The following is a 27981-nucleotide window of genomic DNA, read 5'->3' on the forward strand; positions in this document are numbered from 1 at the left end:
ATCAAATTAAGAAAAAATAAATTATTCACCTTTGGAGGTATATTTCTCATTATTGGCTTCTAAGTAAAGGTAATGTTGCCCTGGAATAGTCATTTAATAATGACTACCCTAAGATGAAATGCCCTCAAACAAGCAATCTTGTGTTCATTTGTTGTTGCATACTCTGCCCTGAGGCCAACACCTGCTGAGTGATATTAGGACTAGTGGAGCAATCCAAGCAGCACAGGGCAGCAGAGAAGTGAGTTTCCATACATGCCAGTCTGTGGCTCTGTCTAGGCAGTGATGCTGATGAGCAGAACAGGCAAGACAATGTTGATGAGCAAGTACATTATTTATTACGATGACTTGACCAAAGTCAGTGGAAGAAAAAACATAGCAGCAGCATCCGAAAGTTTTCACCAGTACATAGGCTGAAAGTACCCTTTTACACTTGACCTTTTAAGGTACCCTTAAATCACCTTATTTTTGTCATGAGAGTATGTCAGAATAGTGTAACATTCAGCGGTTTTCCTCTCTTTGTTTTGTCTGTTATACCATAAGCTCATGGTGACCCAGACATCTACATTTTCTAACTTCACACATTCTATTTCTACTAAAATAGCAGCAGCCCCCAACACACACACATCAATGAGGTCCACTCAGTATTCCCTACTCACTGACAGTACCGTTTATAAACCAGCCCTTCTTTATTTAGCTCACTCTCCTTGTCTCCCCTTCCATTGTCTTCTTGCACTGGGTCTTGGTTGGGAAGTGATTAATGCAAACTTGCAAACAGCATGATGATAAAATACACAACATATAAAAATATAGAAAATAACTCCGCAGTTCACAGGTGCACTGTCACGGAGACTGTACTCTGAACTGCATTCACCTTCTCTACACCTTGGAATCCATCCCTGCTCCTACTTCATGAAGCCATCAAATGTATTTCAGAGGTGATTCCCCAAAACAAAATTCTAGTTCAATAGGTGTGCCCATTAATTTTTACTTCCCACGGTGGCAGTTCGAGACTCTGAACTCAATCTCTCTGCACCCATAAGCTAAGATGTAAAATGATTTTTGGTTACCATATTAGTAGTCTGTAAATCAAAGCTAGTGATATAGAAATGAAAAACAGTTAATTGCATAATCATCTTTAGCTCTAGAGAGGCTTTTGAATTTATGTTTTGAAGTATCCTTTTACGTTCTCTTAAAGGGGAAAAATAAAGCTCCATCATTGCATCTAAGCTAATTCCCTCACTAGATAGATGCTTAAAAATCATTCACTAACCTGAATTAAATTTATAAAGTTATAGACATTAATGGGTCATATTCAGGAAAATGACATAAAAATTTAATTACTATGACTTTTATTAAGTGTATATGTTGGCTTTTAGTCTTGTAATTGACATTTTTTCCTACTTTTTGAAAATTATCTAGCACTTAGGAATTATGTCCATCATAAATACAATTTAAATAGATCAAATGTCCTGATAGAATGTCTGCTTACATTTTATTTATGTTTGTCTTCTTAAAAAGGAACAATTTTTAATTTGTCATTTGGTAAAAAAATAAATAAATAAAAAGCAAAGATACTCTAGCAAGTAAATATAGTACTTTCTAGAGTACTATACTATACTAGTACTTTCTAGTACTAAATATAGTTTATACTACGAACCCAGTCCTTATATTACAAGTTCAAATAGAGCATTCTTCTTTGAAAGATGAATGATTTCCCCCTCCTCAATACAGCCTAATGTCCACTCTCAGCCACAAGAAGTTTAATTAGCAAACTTCAGTGTGAGGATCATTTTATATCTTCCATTCCATTATAAATCTGGCATATATAAACATAAACTCCAAATGGGCTTCCCATTTCAGCATAAGGCTACTCTTCTATACGCAAGTTTTGACATACTTTCTAAGCACATTTGTCCCTTTCTCTAACATTTTACTGCAGATCAGTATTGATTTCTTGAGAGTCATTTGGGGATAGCAATTTCAGATTATCACAGGTGTAGGTCATATATTAATCCTTCCCCCAGACTGCCTGATGCTGACACTGCTGTCACACTGGCTATTTAAGCAGGTGTTAGGAATTCCAAGCTGAAATATCTACATCCAGGCAACAGGTAGGTCTATTGCATTATAAAAATACAATGTCCGACAGCACAGCATCATGTCATCATTTAATATTCACCAGTCCTCATGCTCCCCAAGTCACTCAGAATCCCGAAGAGAAAGAACCTAAAATATCTCTGCAGAGCAGGCAGAATCACATTGGTATTTAGACAGCTTTCCTTTTTGCCACAAAAAAATTAGATTAATTGCTCACTTATAAGTGCAAAATGTGAAATATGGAAACAAGATGAAGTTAAAAGTAGCATTCCAAGGAGGGAAGTAGTGAGCTCATTAATGGGAGCAGATCTGGGGAAAAAAATGCCAGAATATCAGGCGGCTGGTGGTTGCAAGGTTTTATGGTCTATTTGGGGAAAAAAAAAAAAAAAAACCTTCTCTTGAATGCATAAGCCTCCTAATTTATTGTAATTAATATTTTAAAATTATTGTACAAGTGACAATGATATTGTTTAAGCAGCGGCATCTTTACTCTGCATACTGTTTCAATTAATAGGTTCACTAATATTGGTATTCATTTCTTCAGCTCAGCAAACTACTATGGTTATAAGAGTGTATAAATTCAAAACTTAATTATATTGTTTAAACATTAATTGAAATGTATTGGCATGGCATTGTCAATTAAAGCTCTATTCATAAGCTTTGTAGGAACCTGCACGGTGTACCCTGCAGCCGTAGAGAAGCCACAATAACGAGTCGGGCTTATCCCGTTATGGTGGGATAAACCACAAGGCTGTTTTCCCAGTTCCCCTAAGACTCAATAAGGAAACAATGCACACTTTCCAGAAGGTGTCCAGGGGTTTGGAGAGCAGTTTTTCATTAAAAGTAACTGTCTGCCCAGTTCCTTCTGCATGATTCACAGCGTGCCCTGTTCTTCGCTTTAGATAATGTATTCACCTTAAGCCCAGTTCTCCCCATTGTACCAGCAACCTGCTATTGTTTACTGCTGAAACCTTATGGCTAGAGAGAGTTCCATATGTTCTCCTTGGCTTTATGGCATATTAACACTACTCTAACATTCAAAGGACCCAATGGCAAATAGAAAAGCTTCCAGTGCTAAGAATTACTGCATTTTAAATCATTTCCAGATCACTTTGCTGAGTATATGCCAATGCCTCTTTGGAAAAATAACCACTGCTTGGCAAGATAGCCCCCCAAAATAATCACAGAGCAGAGACATCCTTTGGGCTGCATAGGTCAGATAGATGCTTACAAAATAGGGAAAGAAACAAAACTGTATTCAGTTCCACAAATTTTCATTTTAAGCACCACCCCCGCCCAGGGATACCTGGATTCCCTTCTCTTTTCAAATAAGGAAATTGAGGCCAGAGAGGTTGAGTAAATTGTTCAAGGTGGACTTCCTAGACTACAGTTGTTTTTCTAGAAAATGTTACTGCTGGTGGTGGCTCACCACCTTGTGGGTAGACCTCAGATAATACTGTAGAAAACATATCTCTAACCTAAACAGTGTCAGTGATTAAGTGACCACAGGCCATAGTTCTGAGAATAATTATATTAAAAACAAATCAAGAGGAAATTATGAATTTAAAACTCTCCAGTGAGGCATGCTATAGAGTTAATACTAAGGTACCAATAGGCCTGGGTCATGATATTTCCAAACTTAAACTTTGTTTCATCACTTAAGGATTATGATATTTTCCCATGTATTATCCTAAAAATATCCAATGTGTCCCAAATCCAGTTCTTCTTTTTGTTCCCTAATATTTTTTAGCCTTGCAGCCAGCCCCTTTGATGCACTGAAAACTTACTAGACCACTTAGGTTCCTGCTCAGCATCTGTCCATAGAAACCCCTGAAGGCAAATCACCCCTCTTCTTCGTGTCTCCCCCAGGACCTAGCAACATGGTATCTTGACGCTGTAGTTCCTATGCAACAAGTGTGTGTCTGTCATGCTCATCGCTACTTGGTGGGGTGAATACTTGGGACGAGCGAACCTTTCTTTACAGCTCATCTAGTTGTTCAGTAAAATGGAAATGAATGAGAACTCAGAAGAATTCTGTAGACGTAGATCTGAGGAGAACATTTCCAGCTGACCAAAGGGCTTTGCCCAGAAATAAGAAGTCTGGTAAATACTAACACCTCAAGGCTCTTTCTTTGCACTTTGTCTGCCAAAGCTGCAAGTTTATGAACACGGCCTTTCCTCTTTTGGTCTGAAGCATTCATCATTAACTGTTGAGGTTTCTGCTCGCTCAGCAGGTTTTGTCGGTGCCCTCATGCGTTTATCTGATATTGACAGACTGTTTCTGTTAACTGCCACAGGTTTACACCCTATGAGTGGTATAACCCCCACCCGTGCAACCCTGACTCAGATGTGGTGGAAAACAATTTTACTTTACTAAACAGTTTCTGGTTTGGAGTTGGAGCTCTCATGCAGCAAGGTATTCCGGTTGCCCATGTTTGTCACACGCATCCCACAGTCTGCTGACAGGCTTTCGTGCTGGTAAACTCCACCGTGAAGCTAGAGGGTAGGCTCAAACACCATCTCAGCAATTTAAAAAAAAAATAGCAACTGACTTTCTAGCCAGTTCTGGAGACAAAGAAAAAGCAAAAAATATGACCTAAATGGAACTCCCTTGCTACATATCTAAAACACTTTTATCAAGCAATGAATACAAATTTTCCTCTGGGTAGCAAAGGATAAAGTACCTTAGAAATTGTTTACAAACTTGCATAGATGGAGATGTCGGTCCTTTCCTTTTTGGCCATAACTCTACAAGGCAAAGGTTTAAAAGGAGTGGAATTTAAATCTTTTGAAGATTAAGTTCACTTAGATTCCTCCAATTACTGACAGTACCTAGAACTTCTACCTAATGACCACTCTGACAAACCCTACTGAGATTCATCATAGCCTCCCAGTGCCGTTCACACTCTCCCTCAGTGGGTGACCATAGCAACAATACACTGTAGGGGCTGGGAAAATAAAATTCAGCCATAGAAATGTAATCTCTTTTATACGTTTTCTATGATTTGGGGGATTTTGTTTCGGTTGGAGGGAAGAAAGAAATTGTTATAAACTTTGGAAAAAATCCATCTCTTTTGTGGATTTTTCTTCAGCTTTGATTCCAGACATATGGTATAGAAAAACTTCCAAGATTAAATGCATTAATTTAAGAAAATCATAAGTCGCAGATGCCGTCGTGTTTGGAATATCTGCTCATTTGACTATAAGCTGAAAAATACATTGGAAAAGGAAAATTCAACTGGGATATACATTAAACACATTTGCTATTTGGGGGTGAACACTGAGGTTTCTCATTAGGAAGTTGTTACCATACTACTTGAAAGGTTTCTATTCTGGGTCTTCAAATTAGAGAGAGAGAGAGAGAGAAAGAGAAAGAGTCTCCAGTGTGGAAATACCAGATAGTTGAGGAAAGTAAGCAAATCATCTGTTATACAATTAAGCAGTTTATGTGGGCACTGCTAAATAGGTGTAGACATCACCTGATTTACTAGAAATCACTTGCATAAAATATAGCACAGAGCTATAAATCCTACAAGAAATTCCATTAGAAGCCATATGCTACTTTACCAGTGCATTTAATTTTTAGAGTATTTGTCTTGAGAAAAATTACTTTCAGAGTGAAAGAGACATCCCTCCCTATATCTTACCATCTCCAGTTTTTAGAATAGAATAAGTTTCACAAAGCCGGCAGCAGGTCTGTGCAGGTATATGACTGTGACTGACTTCTGTCATGTGAGTACACCCACCCCCAGAACTTCTCTTTCATCTTCTGCCTGTTTGGAGTTTACCATCACCCACAGCAAACTGTGGGATGCAGTGTCTGTTAGTTACCACTACCTTGGGTACATGACAGTCAGCCCCAACCAGACTCTGCTTGTCTTTCAAGAAGTTTACAAATATTTGTCAGGTGCAACAAATGTTTCCATGAACAAACTTGTGGTGCTTGTGACTGTTGGTGCATCTGTCTTTAGCATGTGGCCTTGAACATGCTATCCTCTCTTGCACTCTCTCTTGTTAGCAGAAGCTTGTCACTGTACTCAATTGGAAACCATTTTGTTTAATTTTTTTTAATGTGATGCTCAGACTTTCTCTTTTCTGCAGAGCGTGAGCAAAGTCTGGATCAGGATTGGCTGTCATGTCTGCCATAAAAGGCACTAAAGAGACTTCAGCAAGTATTGTCTCTCATCCTGAATATTTTCTAGTGATATTTTACTCGTACTGCTTTCATAACTTCATCCTCTAGAGTACACATATCATCTCTACTTGAAAGAAGCCATTTCTAAGTATATCAGTTAACACTGAGAGTCATGAAATTCACAAAAGTATGTGGAAATTGAAAACATTAAGGAACACTGAGAAATTTATTAATAATTCATGCTATCTACCAAGGGTTTAAAATGTAATCTCAGTAGGTTTCTATTAATATTTTTATTACATTTCCAAGGTAACTTCATCCAAAAACATAAACATGCATTTTAAAGTGTGAAAGATGGGAATTTATATTATTACATATCAACAGTTGGTTGTCCATCTTCCTGTCCAGTTTTACTGTCATACACTATTAATACATAATTATACAAATGCATAAATAAACTAAAACCTTATCTTTTCATAAATGCAACCAAATAATGCAAGAATAAATTTACAGCAGAAATTCTGTACCTATAAGCTGAGAAAAATATATCTATTAACTGTGTTATTTATTTTCCATGGCTATTTTATGAAATAAATGGCATTTTAATGATAATCAACTAAAGAGCTAAAATAATATCACATTGCCACAAGGCTGCTAGATTAATTAAGTACAAAGATATGAAACAACCTTGGACATTAAACACACACCCACAGGCATATAAATCCCATTAAACCACAGTATTAAAACAACAACAAAAAGCTATTCCACTAAATCCTTGGAGGCAATTTAATGGAAACTATTATGAATCTGTGTAATATTACACACCCAAATTCAAACAAACAACAGAAGGAAATACAAACTGCACTCAAACCATTTACTTCATTAAAAAGGAATAAAGCACAAAGATATCTAACAGCATTAGCAAAATAGATCTGTTAATTCAAAGCCCAGAAACTCTACTAACCTTGATCTGCTTATCACTAGCCCTGAGCTGGCTTTGATTTCATGAGCCATACGTGCATCTGTTTATAGATTAAACCTGAGCATAACCTCATTTATTGGTAGATTGGTGAACTTCAATTTTCCTTTCCATCTTAAGCTATTATAAACTGTAAAACTTTAAAACACCTTATCAGTATAGTAATTGGATCCTATGGACCAGATATTTGAGCTGCTGTACTTCACTCTTTAGGATTTCAAATTTAGAATGTTTTTCTTCCACTTTTTAACTGGTCACATAAATTCCACCACACCTTCAAGTTTGTGTAGGAAATGCTAAGTACAGAACTGATGGTGAATTTCAGGCAATTGGACCAGCCAAAATCCATTTGTGAATCAGTACAATTGTAGTGAACTCTAATTGGACTTCTCATTCCTCCTAATTCTGCTGCTGGATTTATAGACTTCTACAGCTCAGTTTGAGCAAAATTGAGATAGAACATTTCAAGATATTTGTGTTTTATGTAAGTAAACTTAGTCCATGAGCCCTTTCTTTTAGAGAGGAAGGATTTTCTTGGTAAAGACATTAAGTGTCTCTATGTTATTTTTAAGAAATAATTACTAACCATCTGAATGACATCTAAAACGTATATTCTTACCAGGAAGGTCCTCTTCCCACCTAAGAAACAGCCAGTCTTCGAAGTATAATTAAGAAATCATATTTTCTTTAAGGACAAAATTATGCTTTTCAAGGAATGTATTCTTTTAGCCAAATAAGAATCTACATTAGAAAAAATAATTATGACTGTAAAAGTAACATAAAAACTATAAAAAATGATTGATCCATTGCCAAGGATGGCTGAATCTTCATTTTATTTGTAAGATTCCAATGTTTTATTAAAGTACATGTGATAAATAGCATAATATGTAAATCTTTTAAAAGTTTCTTCCATTCTTTAACCTTAAATAGAAATAAGTTAGGATTTCAAGGCTTTTCATAGTTCTACAAAGACTTAGAACATTTACTTCATACTACGAGATGCATTTAGACAGTAATAAAAGGCCAAAAGTCTTGGAATTGACTTTTCAATTCCAAGCAACTCAACAAACTAAATTTTGGAAGTAGAATATCTCACAGTTAAAGCCATTTTAATACTATCAACTATTGAAAAATTACATTTTAACCATTAGTAGTCATTAATGATTTGAAAGATCATTTAGATTTTTCTCCATTTCCTAGAAAATGCATTTTTATTATCTACATACAAGATAGTAAGTCCTTAATGGGCTTATCTTCCTACAGTAGTGTTTAACTATAAGTCTTCCCTTTCCTTCTGACTGTGTTTAACACCCTTACTCTGATGATACCATCACAGGATCAGAGCTGATGCCCAAAGCTCTATCGACCAGAATAGTTGGAGGGATATGGTGGTTTTTCACCCTAATCATCATTTCATCCTACACTGCCAATCTGGCTGCCTTCTTGACAGTAGAGAGAATGGAATCCCCCATAGATTCAGCAGATGATCTGGCAAAGCAAACCAAGATAGAATATGGGGCAGTCAGAGATGGATCAACGATGACCTTCTTCAAGGTAAGAACCTGACAAAGTGTTCTCAGTGGTTACCTTATACTGGGGGTACAGAATAATAGAGTCTATCCCCCCCCAAAAAAAGATGTTGAACAATTTTGTAAATGATATAAAATTTATAAGGACATAATCTTATTATAAGGAACCCCTGGGCCCTTTGCAGTCAGCATAAAGGAATTTCTTTGGTCCCCAACTAGCTATCATTCCCTCTATCCTTGATTTAGTATACTCGGATCAATATATGCAATATCCTTTCTTGCCTTTACATGAGGAAAAAAAATGCTGCTTTCTGAATACGATCTAACCACCCATTAATTAATCATTCGTTTATAGAACCCACAAAATAAAGATTCCTTAATATGAAATTCTGATAACCAGAATACTTGAATTTCATTTCATTCTCTCTGTTCTATACTTGATGAGATAGAAACAGATCACTAGAATGTATGTTGATATTGGAATTTGGTTGGAGAATTAAAAACAAAAAAGCCTAGAGGATTTTTGGCTAATATTCTGTCTGTACGAATGAAGGACAATGTTCCCATCCACGCCTGAAGTTTTCCAGTAACCTTCAATGTCTTCCAAGATACCAAAGGCAAATTAGGGTGGTGTGGGTTTAATTTCAGTGTCAAGGCCATTTTGTTGTTCAGGTCTTTAATTACCCACAGTAATGAAACTTATTTCTCCTTTGGTTACAGAGTAAGCCTTAGTACCTTTATTATCAAATCTCACATACTCTAGTTCTCACGAGAAAGAAATGGATTTGAATAGATTCAATAGATTCAATAGGTTTAAAGATCATGAAGTTCAGCCCTTTACTTTACTTGTGAAGAGAACGAGACCTTCAGAAGCTAAATTACCCGCTCAAAGTCACATACCGGGTCCATAAACAGTGAAAGGGCTAAAGCCTCTTTTTAAGAAATACTGATGGAGGTAAAAGTGCATGTGAATAAAAGGAAAACAAGAATTGTAACCAAAATAAAATCTAAACACACCTTTGTCAAGGTTTCACACTCAGAATACCAAAAATGAAGTTGTCACCCCAGGATTGAGTGGACTGTTTTGACTTATGAAGAATACGAATTTAGAAGCAAAAACTAAGGGTAAGAAAAAAATGGACACTTCTTTGTATAACAATATTTACTGGTTCACAAAAATAGGTGTTAATTATGCAGCAAATTTTAATAATTAATAATAACAAATAAAAAGACTTACTTGTATTAAGAATAAACTATACCTAGAGTTTTATTAAAAAGCAGAGTCACGTAAAAAGTAGAATTTACTTTTCCTCTAAGTTAAAAGAAAGGTTTTAAAACATTCTTTTCATTTTAGAAACCATATCATTGATTTAACGAATGTGTAAAGCCTGGTGATTGTTTCTTCCTTGGACAGTGATGTTTTAAAGACAAATGACATTAAATATATGGCTTTCCAAGCTTCTGAAAATATTTTCCTAAAATCAATAGTGTGAAGAGATACAAGTTACCCCAAGCTAGTGATTCATCATTGTTCTTGTCAGAAACCAGGAAAGCCACTTGCAAGGCACGTAGGGCAGAGGGACACTGCCAAAAGTAGAATTTGGTGTATCTGAAAAAATATCAGAAACGATTTACCTCATTTGCTAATATCAAAGAGTTAGGCCGGGTGCGGTGGCTCACGCCTGTAATCCTAGCACTTTGGGAGGCCAAGGCAGGAGGATTGCTTGAGCCCAGGAGTTTGAGACCAGCTTGGGCAACAATGAGACCCCATCTCTACAAAAAAAAATTTAAAAGTTAGCCTTGGTAGTGTGTGTCTATAGCCCCAGCTTCTCAGGAGGCTGAGGCAGGAGGATCATGTGAGCACAGGAGTTGGAGGCTGCAGTGAGCTAACATGATGCCATTGCACTCTAGCCCTGGCAACAGAGCAAGACCCGTCTCGAAATAAAAAGGGAGTTAAAGTACTGGAAAATGGGCTACTAGAAAGCAGAGGAGATTCTACTTCCTTCTAGATATATATTATAAATGTAGAAGAGAAAGAGGCTCCACTGCCCTTTGAAAAAGCAATAGATCTGATTTTGCTACTATGCAAAGGGTCTATGTACAGATCAAGTATTCCTTATCTGAAATGCTTAGGACCAGATATGTTTCGGATTTTGCACTTTCTCAGATTTTGAAATATTTGCATATACATAATGACTGACATATTTGGGGGATGGGACCCAAATCAAAACACAAAATTTACTTATGTTTCATATGCTCTTTGTATGCATAGTCTGAAGATAATTTTATACAAATTTTTTAAACATTTTTTGCATGAAACAAAATTCTGACTGCATTTTGACTGTGACCCATCCCATGAGGTTAGGTGTGGAATTTTCTACATGTGGCATCATGTCAGTGCTTATAAAGTTTCAGATTTGGGATTTTCAGATTAGGGATACTCAACCTGTATTTATAAAGTGTGTCCCAAACTCATTTTGATTTGTTTTTGCTCATACACCTCTTTAAACATACAGAGTACTCACTCTCATTTTTCCTGGCAGGCCTCTGGGGTGACTGCGCTAAGACATAGTTGGATAATGCACTTCCGGCAGACATGTGCTGCTCTCACAACCACTGCTCCCTGGGCATTTTTTCAGAGCCTCTTGCTTGCTTCCTGGTCCCGAAAATAGGGCACAAGGAAACTGTTCTCTCAGGTCACCAAACTATGAGGCAATAAGCACTTCAGAAAGAAAGAATGTGATGATAATACAAACAGCATCAATGAAAATCTCACCCTGCACTGGGCACTAACCCTGAGCCATACATTCCGTTTCTAAATACTTTGCATATATTACCTCATTTTATCCTTAAAAAGGATTAAATTGAGACAAGTACTAATATTATCCCTATTGGTGAGGAAAATGAGAAACAGAGAGGTTAAGTAACTTGCCCCAAAGTTACAAAGCTAGCAAAGCAAGAGCCAGGGTTCAATCAAACTTCAGAGAGTTCTAGAAAGTAAGCTCCTTGAGGTTAGAGACGTGGTCTGTTTTGTTTTGTTTGCCATTACATCACCAGAACCTAAACAGTGCATGGCACATAGTAGGCACTCAAAAACTAGGTTTTCAATGAATGAACAAATGCATGAGGGAATTCTATCTGAAAGAGGTAATTCTATCAGAGAGAGAGGGAGAGGGTGAAGGAAGAATGGAAGGAAGGAGGGTAGGAAAGAGGAAGGGAGAGAGAGGTAGATGGATGAATACATAGAGACCCACACAGGAAGAGACACTTGTTCCTCACGTTACACATTAGTTTGTGGCCTGGCAACCATATTTATCAAGAAGGAATTTATTTGCAAAAAAAGAACAAGGACTAAATCCGATTTTGTCTTTCCCTTGAGGCAGGCAAGCTGTCAGAAATCTTCAGAGGGATATATGCACACTCAGGGTTCTTAAGCAGGATTATTCTATAAGGGAAAAAAAAAAAGCTTCAGCCTTTTAGCTCTCAGGGTAGTTCCACCCTGAGTCACTGAGTGACAGCAGTTATGGTCACAAGGATTCAGTCCTGACCTGGCTTCACATTAATGTTTCACCTCTGCTGTGCCACATGGGCTTCTCGTTCCCTTTCTCTCTTAATTAAAGACAATAACCCCTCGTGGGCTGAGAATGAAGAAGGAAAACTGCATTCGCCTGAGCTAACTCAGCACATTCTGATCAGTTGTTAGCTCAGATGGGTCCCACGTCCACTCAATGACAAACAAAATTCTAGTGAGAAATGTTTTCTCATCACACACAGTGTAACTTAAAGTGTTTTTGTTCCCAGAAAAACAGGACCCCTCTGGCAGCACACAAATGGTAGAAACCTGTCTTTTTACTTTCAATCGAGTTGACTTGATCATTTTACAAAGAATGGCCAGTGGCAAGGAGGAAAGGGCTACAGACATTACAAAAATCCATGATCAAACAAAATATACTAATCCCTCACACTTGGTCTCTGGACCACAAGCAAGGGATGTTCTTAGTGAAATTTCTCCTTGAAAAATGCAGCCAGAAGCTGTTCACTAAAATTTCGATCAAAATTCATTGACTTTTTCTCCTAGACTTTGCTATTCTTGCAATCAGCCTAACATTTTAGATTTCAGATTTGGGGTATTCAATTCTCAATAGGAAGAAAACAAAATTTATATTTTTTAAGATATCCCAGGTGAGGTTCCACGGTCCACCATCTGAATTCAGGTAACGCTGAAGGAATAAATTGAGATTTTTAAAGCAAGTGTTAGATTAAGGTCTTACATGTCTGAGACAAGGGAGGCTGTAACAGTTTTCCTTCATTGCATCATTTATGTGTGGAACAATATCGATCAACTAGGACTATATTTACACAAGAGAATAGGGTTAAATCATAAATGTAATTCCACATACTTTAATGAAGCTTTAGGTGGGTATCCAGAGATTCTAGCTGAACTTGTCCATAAAGAAAAGAACAGCACTCAGTTTTGTGGCCAAAGTCACTCAGCTAATGATGCTTATTAAATGTTGCATTTTCACAAGGTCGTCAGTACTCTGAGCCTTACAGCCTTAAATACTATGAAAAATATAATAGCCTGTTGGTCAAAGGGTGTGTGTTCGTCACCACAAGGCCAATTAGCTGGACAAGGTCAAAGGGAAGCAGAACTTTTCATCAACTTCCCAGGTACTGTTGGAGATATTTTAGGAAATTCTTCCCTGAATATCAGGGGATTGGCCTTTAATCAATTAATGGGCTGTGTTTATAAGTCAGTGTATTAATAATTCAGAACTTCAAAAGGCTCTGTGAGAATTTTTCGACAAAATCCCGTTTATTTTTAACTGGGATAATACTAATTAATAATCCAATATTAACTATATTGGATTTCTCTGTTTTTTGCTAGTGAATTGCTTGGTCCTTTCAATTGTTTCAAAAGTCTGAACAGTAAAGGCTTTAGCTGCCCTCCCAACTCCCTGGGACCATCTCCAGCATTTGAGGAGGTAGAAAAAGAGATCAGCTGGTTCATGGCCACGCTCTGTGAGTACAAGTCAGGTACAGCTCCTCTAGGGTCTACATGACCTATTTCCCTCTTTTATACCCAAGAAAACTGAGAGCAGTGGTACCCAATTACAACTTTTCCTTTCAGAAATTGGGTACTAAGATACTGGTTTTCTCTATCTCTCATAGAAAGTCAAAACTGTACAAAAGCTCTGTTCTTTCTCTTTGCTATAATTCTATTAATTACCTTGTGGAATAATGGGATAGTCCAAACTTTAGTCTCACAGTGACAGTGTAGCAAGTCACATTTTTCTCCTAGATGAAGAAAAGGTCATCATGAAAAAGTCTTAGAACGATTTGAGGCCTGAAAGAAAGGATTTCTCAATGCCCCTTGTGAACCAACAGCTAGAAAGATAGTGATTTTAGCCCATGGTTCAGAGATTAGGAGTAACAGCCAAACTTCTCAGGAGATATGACTAACATCAAATGCTGGCATAGACATTAAAAATTAAAACCTATAGTGAAGTGCTTCACAAGGCAGGGTCTGGAACCAGACAGCCTGGGTTTAAGTCCTGACTCTACTGCTCGTTAGCTGTGTAGACCTTGGCAAGTTACCTAAACTCTCTGTACCTTGATTTTCCAGTCTATAAATTGAGGAAAATCCCTAACTCATAAGATTACTTTAAGGATCTAATGACTTAATAGAGGTAATATGCTTATACTACTACTTGGCAAATTGTAAGCAATAAAAAAGTTAGATATTATAACTGTCACCAACATCATCACTGTTATCATCTAACCCTTGTCTCTAGCTATGAATGCTGTTTTTCAATCCTTTCAGATTTAAAAATAGTTTGGTCTTTGTTCAGCTTCCTTTCTGTCTGCAATCTCTGCAATGTGTGCCTTCTGCTAAAAGACAGAAATGTCCAGAGGAAGTGTCAGTGCCCAAGATCTCAAAGACTTTTGGAGGCCTAGCCAGACAAAGACCGTAGGCCTTGGGAGCCCTTCCTGAGCACATACACTGCATTTGCAGAAGAACCACCTCCCAGATGGTAGGTAGGCAACAGATGCCTACCAACAAATGCCTGAGGCTGCCCTTAGAATTCAGCCAAGGAGTGGAGTGAGGCAGTTCAGTTTAACTCAGCTTAATTTATATTTTTTCCAGGATCCTGATATGCTCAGCACTGAGGTTATCACTTTTAAGAGATAGGAGGGGACAAGGTATAAAATCATGTGCAAGGCTCGATGATCTGAATAGCAATAGAGAGACAAGATGCATGCATACCTGTTAAATACAATGCAACATGTGCCTAGGCATCAGGCGTTGTGCAGGCAGGAAGTGGCGTGGTGGCTTCAAAAGAATTCCTTGTGAGCCAAATTGACTATGAAATACTCATGTAAGAAATACTTTTCAGTAGACGTTTGCCTTGTAACAAATCACCATCCTCCCAGACTCAAGCCAGAGGATTACACAGATTAGATCATGATTTAGTCTAAAATGACTTGGATAAAATAGGTTTTAAAACATCGTAACAGACTTGTCATTTCTGGCTTTCATGGTCTAGGGACTTTGGACCAGCTGTGGGAATAAGGGTCTCTCTGACCTTTATAATCTCCTTCCAGGGAGTGGTTAGGTGCTGTCATCAACCCAAAAGACATTTCAGGGAAGTTACTGAGCACTGCACCAGTGGAACTGAAGCAGTGAGCCATTGTGGGGAGGCAGATTTCAGACAGAAATAACCATTTCAGAAAGTGCAAGATGAAAGGCATTTCTCAAAGTTCTCTGCATAGGAAGGCACTCATCACATAAGAGTTACTAGCTGGTGTTTGAAAAATACAGCTAATTTTATCATCAATGTCAGAAATGTTTGATCTCTGTAGGTTAAAAATGTATTTGTTTGGGAAGAAATCCATGAGGTCAATTTAAGTTAACCTTTTTGAAAGGCTGATGTGTTGCCTGTAATGGACCAATCTTTAACTCTAGACAGGAGAAAAACATGAAAAATATTTTAGGAAAGGTGTTTCAATCCCATTGAGGGAATTTTCTAAAGGAAATTCATGAATTTTTAAAACCTGGGAGGATTGTCAAGTGCCATAGCTTTCCATTAATTCCAGATAAGAGCATAATTGACTACAGTATTCATATTATGCACATTTGAAAGACAGAGGATCCTCACTTCTCTGTAAACATTTTCTCCTGATAGTCTTCCTTCAAGTGATTTTGTAAATTAAATCATATTTTTAAAATAGCATGAGAATTTATTACTTAATGAAATAATATATTAATCATGTGTTAGAAGAAATTATTGTTTTTAAGGCAACTATTCACCTCTGATGTATCTCTTTCACAAATATGAATTTTTAGATAGATGATTTCTATGTCTTTGGTTGATTTCTAAGGTTTTTCTTGGATCAGGATTTACATAAAGTAAAAGGAAATTGGAGATTTTAAAATGTAATTGTTTTAATATTTCATCTGTTTAGTATGCCTATATTTACCACATTTATAAGATCACTTTTAATAAGGTAGCAAAGATAAAATATCAATAATTTATTCCCAATGTGTATATAAGTGTGTGGAGTCATGGATAGATGTCAAAATAAACACACGTAAACCCACATTTATAAATAAAATCTTCAGACATATTAGTGTGAAGTAGAATTGTGTGATTATTGATTCTACTGAATAATAGGATTATACATCCCACTGAAGAAGCCTTATAACTTGGTTGAAAAAATAATGTGATAAATTATGTTTATTTCAATGAAAATGAAACAGTAGAGGGATATTTCTATAATATGGGGGCTCTACCTGTCTTGAGAACTTACAACAACCGAGAATCTGCACACACCTTACATCCTATAGCAGAAAACCTGCAACTAAAGACAGTGAAACTATATGGAAGGCAAAATACTGTTAAAGGAAAGAAAAAATTATAAACGATATCCACATTTTGTTCAGGTTCCAACGGTTGCACTTCCCAAAACACTGTCTACATTTTTGTCTAAACACGTGTAAGCTAGTAAAAGTCATATAAATAGTTTGTGTATGTTATATATGAGCGCCAGAGTTACAACAGCTCTGGCTATGATATAGAAAGATGTAACAGCTACTTACTTCAATTATTTCTTTTTTTTTTCTTTATTATTCCAGGGTATTGTGAGGGTACAAACATTATAGTTACACTTTATGTCTTTGCCTCACCAAAGTGCGGGTTAAAGGCATGCCCTTCCTTCCCTTTAGTGCTCCCCGTGTCCTTTAGTTGTAGATTTGTCCCCTCATCCCCCTAATCCCTAGAGAGTATTTCTGCCATGTGATCGACCTAGTGTTGATCAGTTAGTACCAATTTGATGGCGAGTACAAGTGGATCCCGCTCTTCTGCTCTTGCGGTGCCTCACTTTGAATAATGGGCTTAAGTTTAATCCAGGAAAGTATAAGAAGTGCTAGATCACTGTCGTTTCTTATGATTGAGTAATATTCCATTGTAAACATATACCAAATTTTAATAATTCACTCATGGATTGATGGACACTTGGGTTGTTTCCACATTCTTGCAATAGTGAATTGTGCTGCCATAAACATTCGGGTGCAGATGTCTTTATCGTAGAATGTTTTGTGCTCTTTTGGGTAGATGCCTAATAGTGCTATTGCTGGATAGAATGGTATTTCTATTTTTAGCTCTCTGAGGTATCTCCAAATTCTTTTCCACAGAGGTTGCCTAATTTGCAGTCCCGCCAGCAGCGTAAGAGTGTTTGTGACTCTCCACATCCTCGCCAGCATTTGTTGTTTTGTGATTTTTTGATAGAGGCCAATCTCACTGGGGTTATCTCATTGTGGTTTTGATTTGCATTTCTCTAATGATTAGAGATGTTGAGCATTTTTTTATATGTTTTCTGGCCATTATTTTGTCTTCTTTTGAAAAGTTTCTGTTCATTTCTTTAGCAAATTTGTTATTCCTGTTGAAACATTAGTCAAGCCATGAGTCTGATGGTCTGTGTATTAAAATAAATAGTTAATTCCTCACTGATTAAGAACACAAACCCTGGAACCAGATTGCTGGGGTCAAATCCTGGCTTCATCATTTCTTTATGCCATCTTCTATTTCCTCATCTGTAAAAGAGAAATAATAATAGTACCTCTGTTATATGATTATTGTAAAAAATTAATTGATTAATATACAAAAAATGCTTAAAATAGTCCTTGGTACACAGTAGACAATGTATGTGCTGGTTGTTATTACTATTTTCAATAAGCAGTTTTTAACTTCTGACAAACACATTATAAAGTATTTCCCAGTGAGTGTTCGATCTGCATGCATTATAGGGGAAAATGAGAGAGAAATAAATAATGGTCATCAAAAATTGACACAGTCCCTATAACAGATTTCAGATGAAAAATGCTTACTCTTTGCCAACAATGTCTCATCAGCATCAAGATAGACACATAATCAGATTTAAACAGACAAAATGAATTTATCTAAACCAGATGCCTCTCAGAATTAAAATAAATAAATAAATACATTTTTCAGATTTAATAATGAGGCTTTTTCAGTTTTAGCTACTTTTGCTAAGAAGCTCAGAGACATTCCAAATATTATAATTAACTTTTGACATATCCAGTGAAATGAGAGGCAATTGCTATTTCTGTTTTAAAATATATATTATTTAGAGTGATTTCGCAGGCTAGCTGAGACTGTGCATGGTCTAGAAATGCAAAAACACTCAGGCTGTCATTCACACAGTCTGCTCGGTCTTTTAAAATTTATGATAATTTTCCATGAAGTATAATCCTATTTTTAAGAATTATTAAAATTTGTGTCATAAGCATGAAAAATTCTGTTGAAAAAGAATACATGTAATTTAACTACCCCCCAAATGCTACTTTTTGATCTAACAAAAAATCAACATTACTGAGCATGGCCTGACAGTGGATGGAACTCAGGAGATAGGAGGAAAGAGCCCTCAATTCTTTACTGGTCCTTTCATTAAACAACTGTGACCTTCTTTGTGTCACTTACTGTGTCTGACCTCAGAACCAGTCTAAGTATTAGAAAGCGGTCTGTCTAGACAGTAGAACTTGAGGGTTGAAGGATTCTTAAATGAAACTCTTCTAAGCATGAAGTTCTCTTTGTAGGTGTCTAGTGGTGGAAAACTCACTGTATCCTAAGGTGCTTGAGCTGCCTACAGATATTTCTAACTATTAAAAAAGTTATTCCTTAGCTTATTTTGGGTCTTCCCGTGAACTCTAAGCTCCCTAGCATCTCAAGTAGCCTAAAATTCTAAATGTGGAATACAGTGGAGCCCCACTACAGCAAATATTCTAAATGATGAATGAGAACTTAAAGTGAGAGCAGAGGGGTGCTCTTCTTTCACCCGTTATATTGACCATTATTAGGCTGGGGCAAGAAGAGCAAAGGATCAAAGGACTTTATAATGGTTCCTGGACCTTCAACTTGAACAAGTCCCCTACCAAGTAACAGTTTTCTTACAGAGAGAAGGTTCTACCCTCCCTGTTTCAAAGGGGTCCATACCAACTAGATTTCCCCTACAGCTCTCTGGGGAGATCAGGCCTAGAACAACCTTCTACTCCAAGATGGAAGAAGTGGATATGATTGGATTTAAATAAATGACCTCCTCCACTCCATTGAGCAGTGTTCCTTAAAGTGTAGTGTGAAGAACATGCTGGCTTTGGAAACATTTTGTTACCAAGCTGTGACAAAATAAGAAACTGAGAGTAAGAGTTCAGGAATGTTGCAGCTGTTGAATATTATGGTGGCGCTAAGCTCTTGATCTCTCTTCTCCTCGAGTTTAGAGCACTGTGAGTGCTGTTGAGTACTCACGTGGTGAGTCACGTGTGGGCTGACCTGCATTCTAGTTGTGCACAGTAGGACCGTGGCTAGGTAGGCCAGGGATTGAACATTTCATAGATTTCAGATAATTTGAGAACCACACCTGGTAGGGACTCCGTAAGAGCTGCATAGATTTAGAATAGAATCTTTTTATCCCCTTCCATGCCCTTCAATTCCCTGGATGCCTTAAAGCAGGGGTCCCCAACCTGTGGTGAGTTGTATAATTATTTCCTTATATATTACAATGTAGTAATAATAGAAATAAAGTGCACAATAAATGTAAGGTGCTTGAACCATCCCGAAACCATCCTCCCACCCCCAATCCATGGAAAAATTGTCTTCCATGAAACTGTCCCTGGTGCCAGAAGAGTTGGGGACCACTGTCTTGAAGGACTTCCCACACTTTGTCCACTTATCAAGGATGAACTGACCATTGACTTTGTTTTGTTCCTGACTTTTATAAACCAAAAATCCAGTCTTCTATTTACAATATTCATTTTAATAAAATTTAAATATGGTGAAAAAAATAAATGTTTCATGAAATTTTTTTATATAGAAGCTGATTCCTATTTTGTATTGACATGAGACTATTAATAGCAAACTGCCTCAGAGAATAATGTGAGTCCTTGAATATAACTGTATTTTTATATTTTTGATCCAATAAGTTTAAAATCATTCTCAAAAGAATTTAGGCAACGTAGACATCCACCTCCCCTAAATCAGAACAGGACAGTGAAAAGAGCATTGAACTAGAAATTGGGGGGTTCTGGGGTCCAGGATTAGCTCTGATATTAATTTGCTTCATGATTTTTGAAGTCACCAAAACTTCCTCCTCTGTGAAAGCAGCAGTGTGAATGAGAGGCTCTCTAAAGTCTGTAACAACTTTAAAATTTTATACTTCAAAGAAAATTATTTTCCCTTAAGGTAGTTTTCTGATGGAGAAGTCATTTCCCCAACAGTGCATTTACTGCCAGAAGACAGACTGACCTTCCTACACTTGTATGAGTAGCTCTTTATTGTAAGTTTAGCATTATCAGACTTGGCAAGGCTGAAATCATACAACAAATGAGGCACTAACCCTGACCCTCAAAACATACCTTTGTCATGGAGGCAGGAGCTCCAAGTTGCGGATGTCTCTGGGGTTGAGGACTAACTCACAGGGGCTTCATCATGACAGAATGGGTCCCATAAAATACCAATATCTATAAGGTACTGTTTATTGAGCTGTTATTTGTCTCACAAGACCTTTCTCAGGGGGCTTTTCAATGCCTAACAATCCAAAATAAAGCCATCTGTCCTCCCCTAACTCATAAAGCCTACAGTATTAACCCAGATCTTAAATAGAGTTAGGAATTGAGTGAGCCCCCAGGAACACTTGAGCATGAATAACCATGATAGAGTTGACTCCACAGGTATTCCGTTTATTGCTTATGGCCCAAAATCATGTTTTAAGCTTCTCTGCACTCATGAGATGATACATCTTATGCCTGTCAAGTAATCTGTCTAACGCGTGTGAGCACAATGTACATGCATGAGAATTGGGTTTAGCTTAAAAATATCAGTAATTCCTATAACGTCTTTCATCTTTGAAATAAATGGAGAGGAGTTTGATGCAAATGAAGACAAATTAGGAAAAAAGATTGGACCTATATGGAAATTGCCACATAAAATGCACAATGTCTAATCATAAATCATTATTCAAAATAATAGAAAATTCATATCTAAGCAATATGAACATTTATGCAGTATATTCTAACAATCAAAAAGTAAGATAATGAGGTAGTACATATATGCATAGATGGGTAGATGTATGTGTAGATGCATATATTATATAACATATGTGTGGTTTATTATTTAACCTATCAGAAAGCTGAAGAATATGGGAAAAGACAAACTTACAGAACACTTTGAAATGGAATATGCAGTTCTCATTGCTGTATTTTAATATGATCACAGTTAAAATTGTATATATAAAAATATATACAGAAGTTTCTGATATGAATTTTAATTTGAAAAGAGCATTTACATTCTAGGTTATTTAGAAAAGAGTAAAAGGCAATTTTTGTTTGCAAATAAAGCCAGAGAAAGACAGTGATTTATCCCAGGGCTTTTCCCAGCAAAGGAACCCTGGATACAGGATTGAAAACCACCTACCTGCAAACAGTAAAACAATGCTTGCTGAAGTTGAGTGATTGGAAGGGAATGTAGTAAATGAACAGAGTCCTGGAGTGAGCCAGTCACCCGGTGGCCCAGTGGGCCACGATGGCTTGTTCTTAAGTGGCCACAGTTTGTTAGGCGAGTGCAATGATTGGTAGCAATGTTCTTTCTTCCCCCACTGAAAGCAATGAAAAGACCTTGAGCTAATGTCTTGCATGGATCAGTCAAGGTCTCCTTTTCCTCAGTGGCTGCCACAGTACCTCCAAGTGTTTTCTTGTAGTGAATTGGGCTCTTCTCAGCTACCAAACTGAAGTCCCGGGATCATCCATCTGAGTTCTCCACCTACTGAGGAAAATTATTCCTATATTATTTGAACCACTGGGATTTAGGATAGCTTTAGGCTATATTTTTTTCAGCACTCTTCTGCTGGTGGCTGTGCTTTCTTTCCCTGCAGAAATCAAAGATATCCACCTACGAGAAGATGTGGGCTTTCATGAGCAGCAGACAGCAGACCGCACTGATAAAAAACAGTGATGAGGGCATCCAACGGGTGCTCACCACCGACTATGCCCTGCTGATGGAGTCCACCAGCATTGAGTATGTGACTCAGAGAAACTGCAACCTCACTCAGATTGGGGGCCTCATTGACTCCAAAGGTTATGGAGTGGGAACGCCAATTGGTAAGAGGGGCAGTCATTAGCCAAGACTGAGACGGTGAATGTCAATTGCAAGTATGGAAGGGAATAGGGTCAGAGTTCTGTATTCCAAATTCTTAGTAGCCTATGATGCCTTTCGTGGACTAATAAATAAGAGAAATGTCCATATAGATCAGAGGCATAGTCTGACTTCAAGATTTCCTGATATTTAACTTAATGCACTTTTAACCAGTATTTCTTTCAAGTTTTACCAATATATAACTCTTTAAGAGCACATAGATGTTTTTCATTTTATCCCAAAGAAATATCTTAAAGGGAATATCTTTCTAATTAATCCTCTTTACATTATTTTCTTCAATACTTATATGTACTTATGTATTTTTTCTGCATTGAATTATATTAGAATAGAAGAAAATTGACTCTGAATTTAAGAGGCAAAAGTTAAAGAACTAGTGTTCCATATCAATAGATGAAAAAGCAAAGCTATATCAGTCAAAAGAAAAAGGATAAATATTACATTATAGTTATAATTTGCTCAGGCAATGTGTTAGATTCAATCAACAACTATCTAAAAATCTCCAAATATTCCTTAATTCTGTCCCACTGCTCTTCCGAGGCATCTTATTGCCTTGTAGGTATCCAGACCCATACAGCAATGTCTTCTTGTATACCTGCAATAGACGCAAATAGAATATTCTATGTTCAAGGGAAATTACTGATTCCTTCTCTATAGAAAACTCCCTCTCTACTGTTTCCCTATCTACAGAAAACTGTGTTGTATAAGACTCCGGTATAGTGGCAACCTGCTTTTCTCCAGTGAGTCGTTGGTAACCTGATAAACATTTCAAAGGAGAGGAGCCAGGGATCATCCGGGCCACTGGGCTAGTCCAGAAATAGTTACAGTAAAGCCAGATGATTAAGGGCTCAAGGTAGATAGGATTTGCTTTTTTGTATTATTATTTTTGTTGTTTAAAAGGGATTATCCAGTTTGATCACCAATATTAGGCAGGAATCATAAAATGAAATGCTTACAGAGGCAAAACAGGTATCAAAAGTGAGTAAAGCATGTTTGCACCAGGAGGCAGGAGGGAATGGTGGCAACTAGAGGCCATATGACTTATCTAAAACAGGCAGCTACATTTCGGGTCAGACAGTTGCAGACATGGGAATTTGAGCACAAGATTGTCAGATATTCCATTTTTCAAGGAAAACAAAAGAAACAAATCCAATTATAGGTAAACTGTCCTGATGCTTTTATTTGGCAACAAAATCGTTAAGAAAAAGAGACTATATATCTTATATTCAACTTTCGATTAATGCTAATTTAATTCATCAGATAAAGGTCAACTATTTTCAACATTTACTGTGAATACACAACCAATCTGATTCTCTGCTATCTATCTGGTGTTAGAAATACACATTATAGAGAAACTAACTTTATTATTATTGTTATCATGTACATCTTCTAAATAAATCTTCTGCAGAATGATTGGGCTAGGGGATCTATAACTTCCTTTTGCTCCTTTATTTTCAATAACTTTTCCTGGTGTAAAAATCAATATTACTAATGAAATGCATATTTTTCCCCAAGTGGTAAGTTCTCCTATGATTTAGTCCACATGTTCTGCAGGGGACCCAATGGGACAGTTAAGCACTAACTAAAAGGACATTATGGCTCTTTTTGACTTTAAAAACAATGTCCTATCTCCCTAACCACGCTTTGCCACCTCATTTTAGATAATAGGGGTGGGGGAAGTCAGACAGATGCTATTTTTTATATCTCATCACTGCTGATTTTAGTTAAATGAACCTTAAGTCAGACAAGAACACCAGGAGTGGATCCCTTTGCCTAAATCTCTGCAGAATCAAGACCCTAAGATTGACCGTAATATAGTCTGCATCTCCTTAGAGGAGCAGCCATAGTTTCTTACTAGAACCATCTCTTAACTAAATTACAAAGTCAAAAACTGCCCTTTTACTGTTCCATCTTCCACCTCATAGCCCTACCCCTCACCACTTTTCAACACACTTTTTGCCACCAAAGTTCTTGTCTAGTAATAATGATAGAAAATAACAATGTGTATCACTTTTCCTGAGAACATTCCCAGTTTAATGTGAGACCTTGAACTACCATTCCTTCTGCAGAATGGAATATAACTCAAAAGTTAAAATCTGAGAGTATAGTGAGTAACATAGAGCTGAGGGGCAGGAGGGAACAATGGGCTTCTTTCTGCAACTCTCCTAAATGAGGGCAGCACTTTGGAAATCACTGCCTGCTGCATGTGAATGAGGCTGACCCAATGACGAGTGTCACTACATTTGATGGATAGGATAGAGATCTGAATGTACATGTTCATTCTCTTTTTTGCCAACCTCACCCAAGTTCCAAAGTAGAAGAGGCTTTCCCCCACTTCCTACATGAAAAGAAATACACTTCAGGGATTTTTCATAGTGGTTATAAACCTGTCATGCATTTATACCAAAAACAATGGAGGAATAATTGAAACAGATGGCAGACCTCAGAGAGAATACATCCATTGGGAATACGGCTGTTGGAAAAATTTGTGAGATGTTTCCTCTATGATGAATTGACTCTTTAAGAAAGATCAGTTGCTATTTAGGAAGATCTGTGGATATACATGTATATTTTTTCAAGTGACATAATAAATCACTTCTGATGTTATTCAGTCCATTTAAGCAACAGCAACAAAAATTGAAACTAAAATACATCCAGATATTTAAAATTCCCCACACACTTCTAGTCTTGCCCTGACTGACTGCCTTGAGGCTCCAAGCTCTGTTCCATGGTCAAAGATTGCCAAAGTTGGATCAGTCACAACACAAAGTTAAAGACACTCCTTCTTAGAGACACTCAGGACAGAAGTTCTGAAAATGTACCTCCTGAGTGATTTCAAATAAAATTCTAAGAGAATGAGAGCAGTTAAGATTTAAACAGGTTACCAGGAGGCGGGAAATTACCTTTCTTAGAGACCAAGTTTAAACAGAGATCAGATTCCCATCTGTCTGAAATGTTTTAGGTCTTGTGCAGCCTGAAGGCAGAAGGAGAGTGTCAGTCAGCATTTACAGAGTGCCCACTGTGTATATTGCTGTGATTACTACTGCGACCACTAACATAAGAATCGTTCTTACACTCTTCAAAGCACTTGCGTGTACATTAAAGCAAAGTACTCCTGGTTTACTTAATTGCTCACCTGCTATGGGTGTATTAACAGTGCTAATTTTGACACTGGCCATTATTCAAGGGATGTTTAAGCAAATAGCCAATATCTTTTAATTTATCTTACAAGACCCATTTTTTTTCACCAAAAATTCATACTCTTAACTAACAAGCCATGATCTCACTCCAAAGTGTTATGCTTCTCTTTTAAATTGCTTTTAAGTGCTGACAATTATTTTAGAAAGTTTTAGGAGGAAAATAAATGACTAATGTCATAAATGTTAACTCTTTGATTTTCTAACTTAAACTATGCCATGAGAAAAAAGGCACATGTGGGGATGGGAGAGGTGGTATGAGAACATGTTCATGAAAATAACACTGAGAACTAAGAAATAAGGTGAATTGAGTTTGATCCTTGGCTCTGTCAGTAACTATTAGCTTCACTCATAGTTTCAGCTTCTAAATTTTTCAATTCTAAAACAAATGGACTAGGCTATATCATTTCTAATATTTCTTCTAGTCCTAAGACACCTCATTATAAATTTACTTCTACCAAAAAAGACTTTAAAGTTTGCAAATAGAGAGAGCCAGAGTGTACTACTTTCCTACTAAGTATAAGAAATGCTAACAAAAATTCTTAGCATGTAAGGAGAAATTGAATAAAAGAATCTTATTTTGTCTCTTCCCTTGCATTGATTTACAGGAATCCAGTATTGAAAAGCTATGTATACAAATAGATTTTGGCACTCTCCAGCCCTTACATAATTAAATCTTCAATAGCATTACTAGAATATAGAGTATACATAATATCAATAAAGTCCTTGCAAATTTTCCAAACCTGACTGAACTTTATAGGACCTTTGAATTATTCAAAAGCTGCTCTTAAGTTCATCTTAATGGGTGCATGAGTCAGTATGGATTAACACCTATAATCAAGATCTACACATTTTCAGTAGCTTACACAGTAAATGTTGATCTTGTCATAGCCCAGTGTGGATTGAAAGAGAGGCTCTGCTTCATGCAGTCATTCTAGGATGCAAGTTCCTTCTAATTGTAGTTCTACCAACCGTACTGACTTGAAATCCCTTTTTCCTTGCTGTGTATTTAGGAAAAGGGAAAGAGAAAGAGCAGATGATCAAGCTGGGAAGATTTATGGCATTCCACTGGAAATGTCAAAAATCTCCTTAGCTCCCATTGGCTAGAAAGCAGTCACGTGACCACACTGAACTCTTAGGGAGAGCGGAAAATGTCTAGTTACACCCCTAGGAAGAAGAGGAAATGGCATTGTTGGTCATCTAGCCATGCTCAGTCACAATATGAGACAACCAAGGGCCTAGAAAAAGTAGAATCTAAACAAGGAAATTTTTTGACGTAGGAAAAGACTCATGACAAACTCAACAGAAACAGAGCTATGTCACAGAACTGCTAATTTAGTCTTCCTTATTTAAAAGAAGCCAATAGTCTGGGCCAGAGGTAATCTTAATATGTCAGGTATCCCCTTTCTAATTATTTGGAGCCTTCGAAATATAGGACTGAACTTTCCTGTCCTTTGCTACTTGATTTGTGGATAGGGGTTTCATAACAACCATAAAGTGGTTACCGCTAAGACAAAAATATTTTCTGATGTCTTCTTTAACATTTTCATGACCAATGACTTCACCCTCAGGCTCTCCTTACCGAGATAAAATTACGATTGCTATTCTGCAACTGCAAGAAGAAGGGAAGTTGCACATGATGAAAGAGAAGTGGTGGCGTGGGAATGGCTGCCCCGAGGAAGACAACAAAGAGGCCAGTGCTCTGGGAGTAGAAAATATTGGGGGCATCTTCATTGTTCTGGCTGCTGGACTGGTCCTTTCTGTATTTGTAGCTATTGGAGAATTCATATACAAATCACGGAAGAACAATGATATTGAACAGGTGAGTCTTCTCTTTCTAGGACTGAGTAGTTTTTAGTTTGCATCATCTATCTTAAATTTGGGGGTTTTAAGGACTTTTTTGTAACAGTCTATTGAATTAGATGCCCAGAAGAGCCACTTTTGAGTTAGAGCAAAGAGCTATTGAATCACTGCCAGGTGCTGTGGGCAGTGCAGCTCCATCATTTATTAATGATAAGGAAAAGCCTTATACACTAAATCCAATTAGTGCTATTTGGAATGACAGTGCAGAAATTCCAAACTCAGTTAATTTCTTAAACAGTTATTTGTTCTTAAGATAGAAACCCTAGATAGAGCAAGGAAGAAATAAATCCAAAATTGGAAAAGGTATAAAAAAGTATTTGAGAGAAATGTTACCAGCCCTTAAGTATAGACTCTGAGCTCATATACTAATGCAAAACAATTTCTATAAGTATATAAAAGTAGTATGAAATTGAGTATTTACTTTTACCAAAGTATAATTTGTAAAAGTGTAATTCACTCC

The 27981-nt window shown here is 37.0% G+C and overlaps 1 protein-coding gene across 4 annotated transcripts in view; it reads left to right on the top strand.

Annotated features, from left to right (window-relative positions):
* The window catches only part of GRIK1 (glutamate receptor, ionotropic, kainate 1), a 454613-nt gene that overhangs the window by 410102 nt on the left and 16530 nt on the right, over nt 1–27981 (top strand). For all 4 annotated transcript variants that reach the window (XM_012657351.1, XM_012657350.1, XM_012657352.1 and 1 more), the window contains 4 exons: nt 4395–4513; nt 8548–8765; nt 22184–22409; nt 27230–27480. In XM_012657351.1, coding sequence (XP_012512805.1) covers nt 4395–4513; nt 8548–8765; nt 22184–22409; nt 27230–27480 — 814 coding nt within the window. The remainder of the gene's footprint in view (nt 1–4394; nt 4514–8547; nt 8766–22183; nt 22410–27229; nt 27481–27981) is intronic.

The sequence above is a fragment of the Propithecus coquereli genome, unplaced genomic scaffold (genome assembly GCF_000956105.1).
Source record: "Propithecus coquereli isolate 6110/MARCELLA unplaced genomic scaffold, Pcoq_1.0 Scaffold54, whole genome shotgun sequence".
Lineage (NCBI taxonomy): Eukaryota > Metazoa > Chordata > Mammalia > Primates > Indriidae > Propithecus > Propithecus coquereli.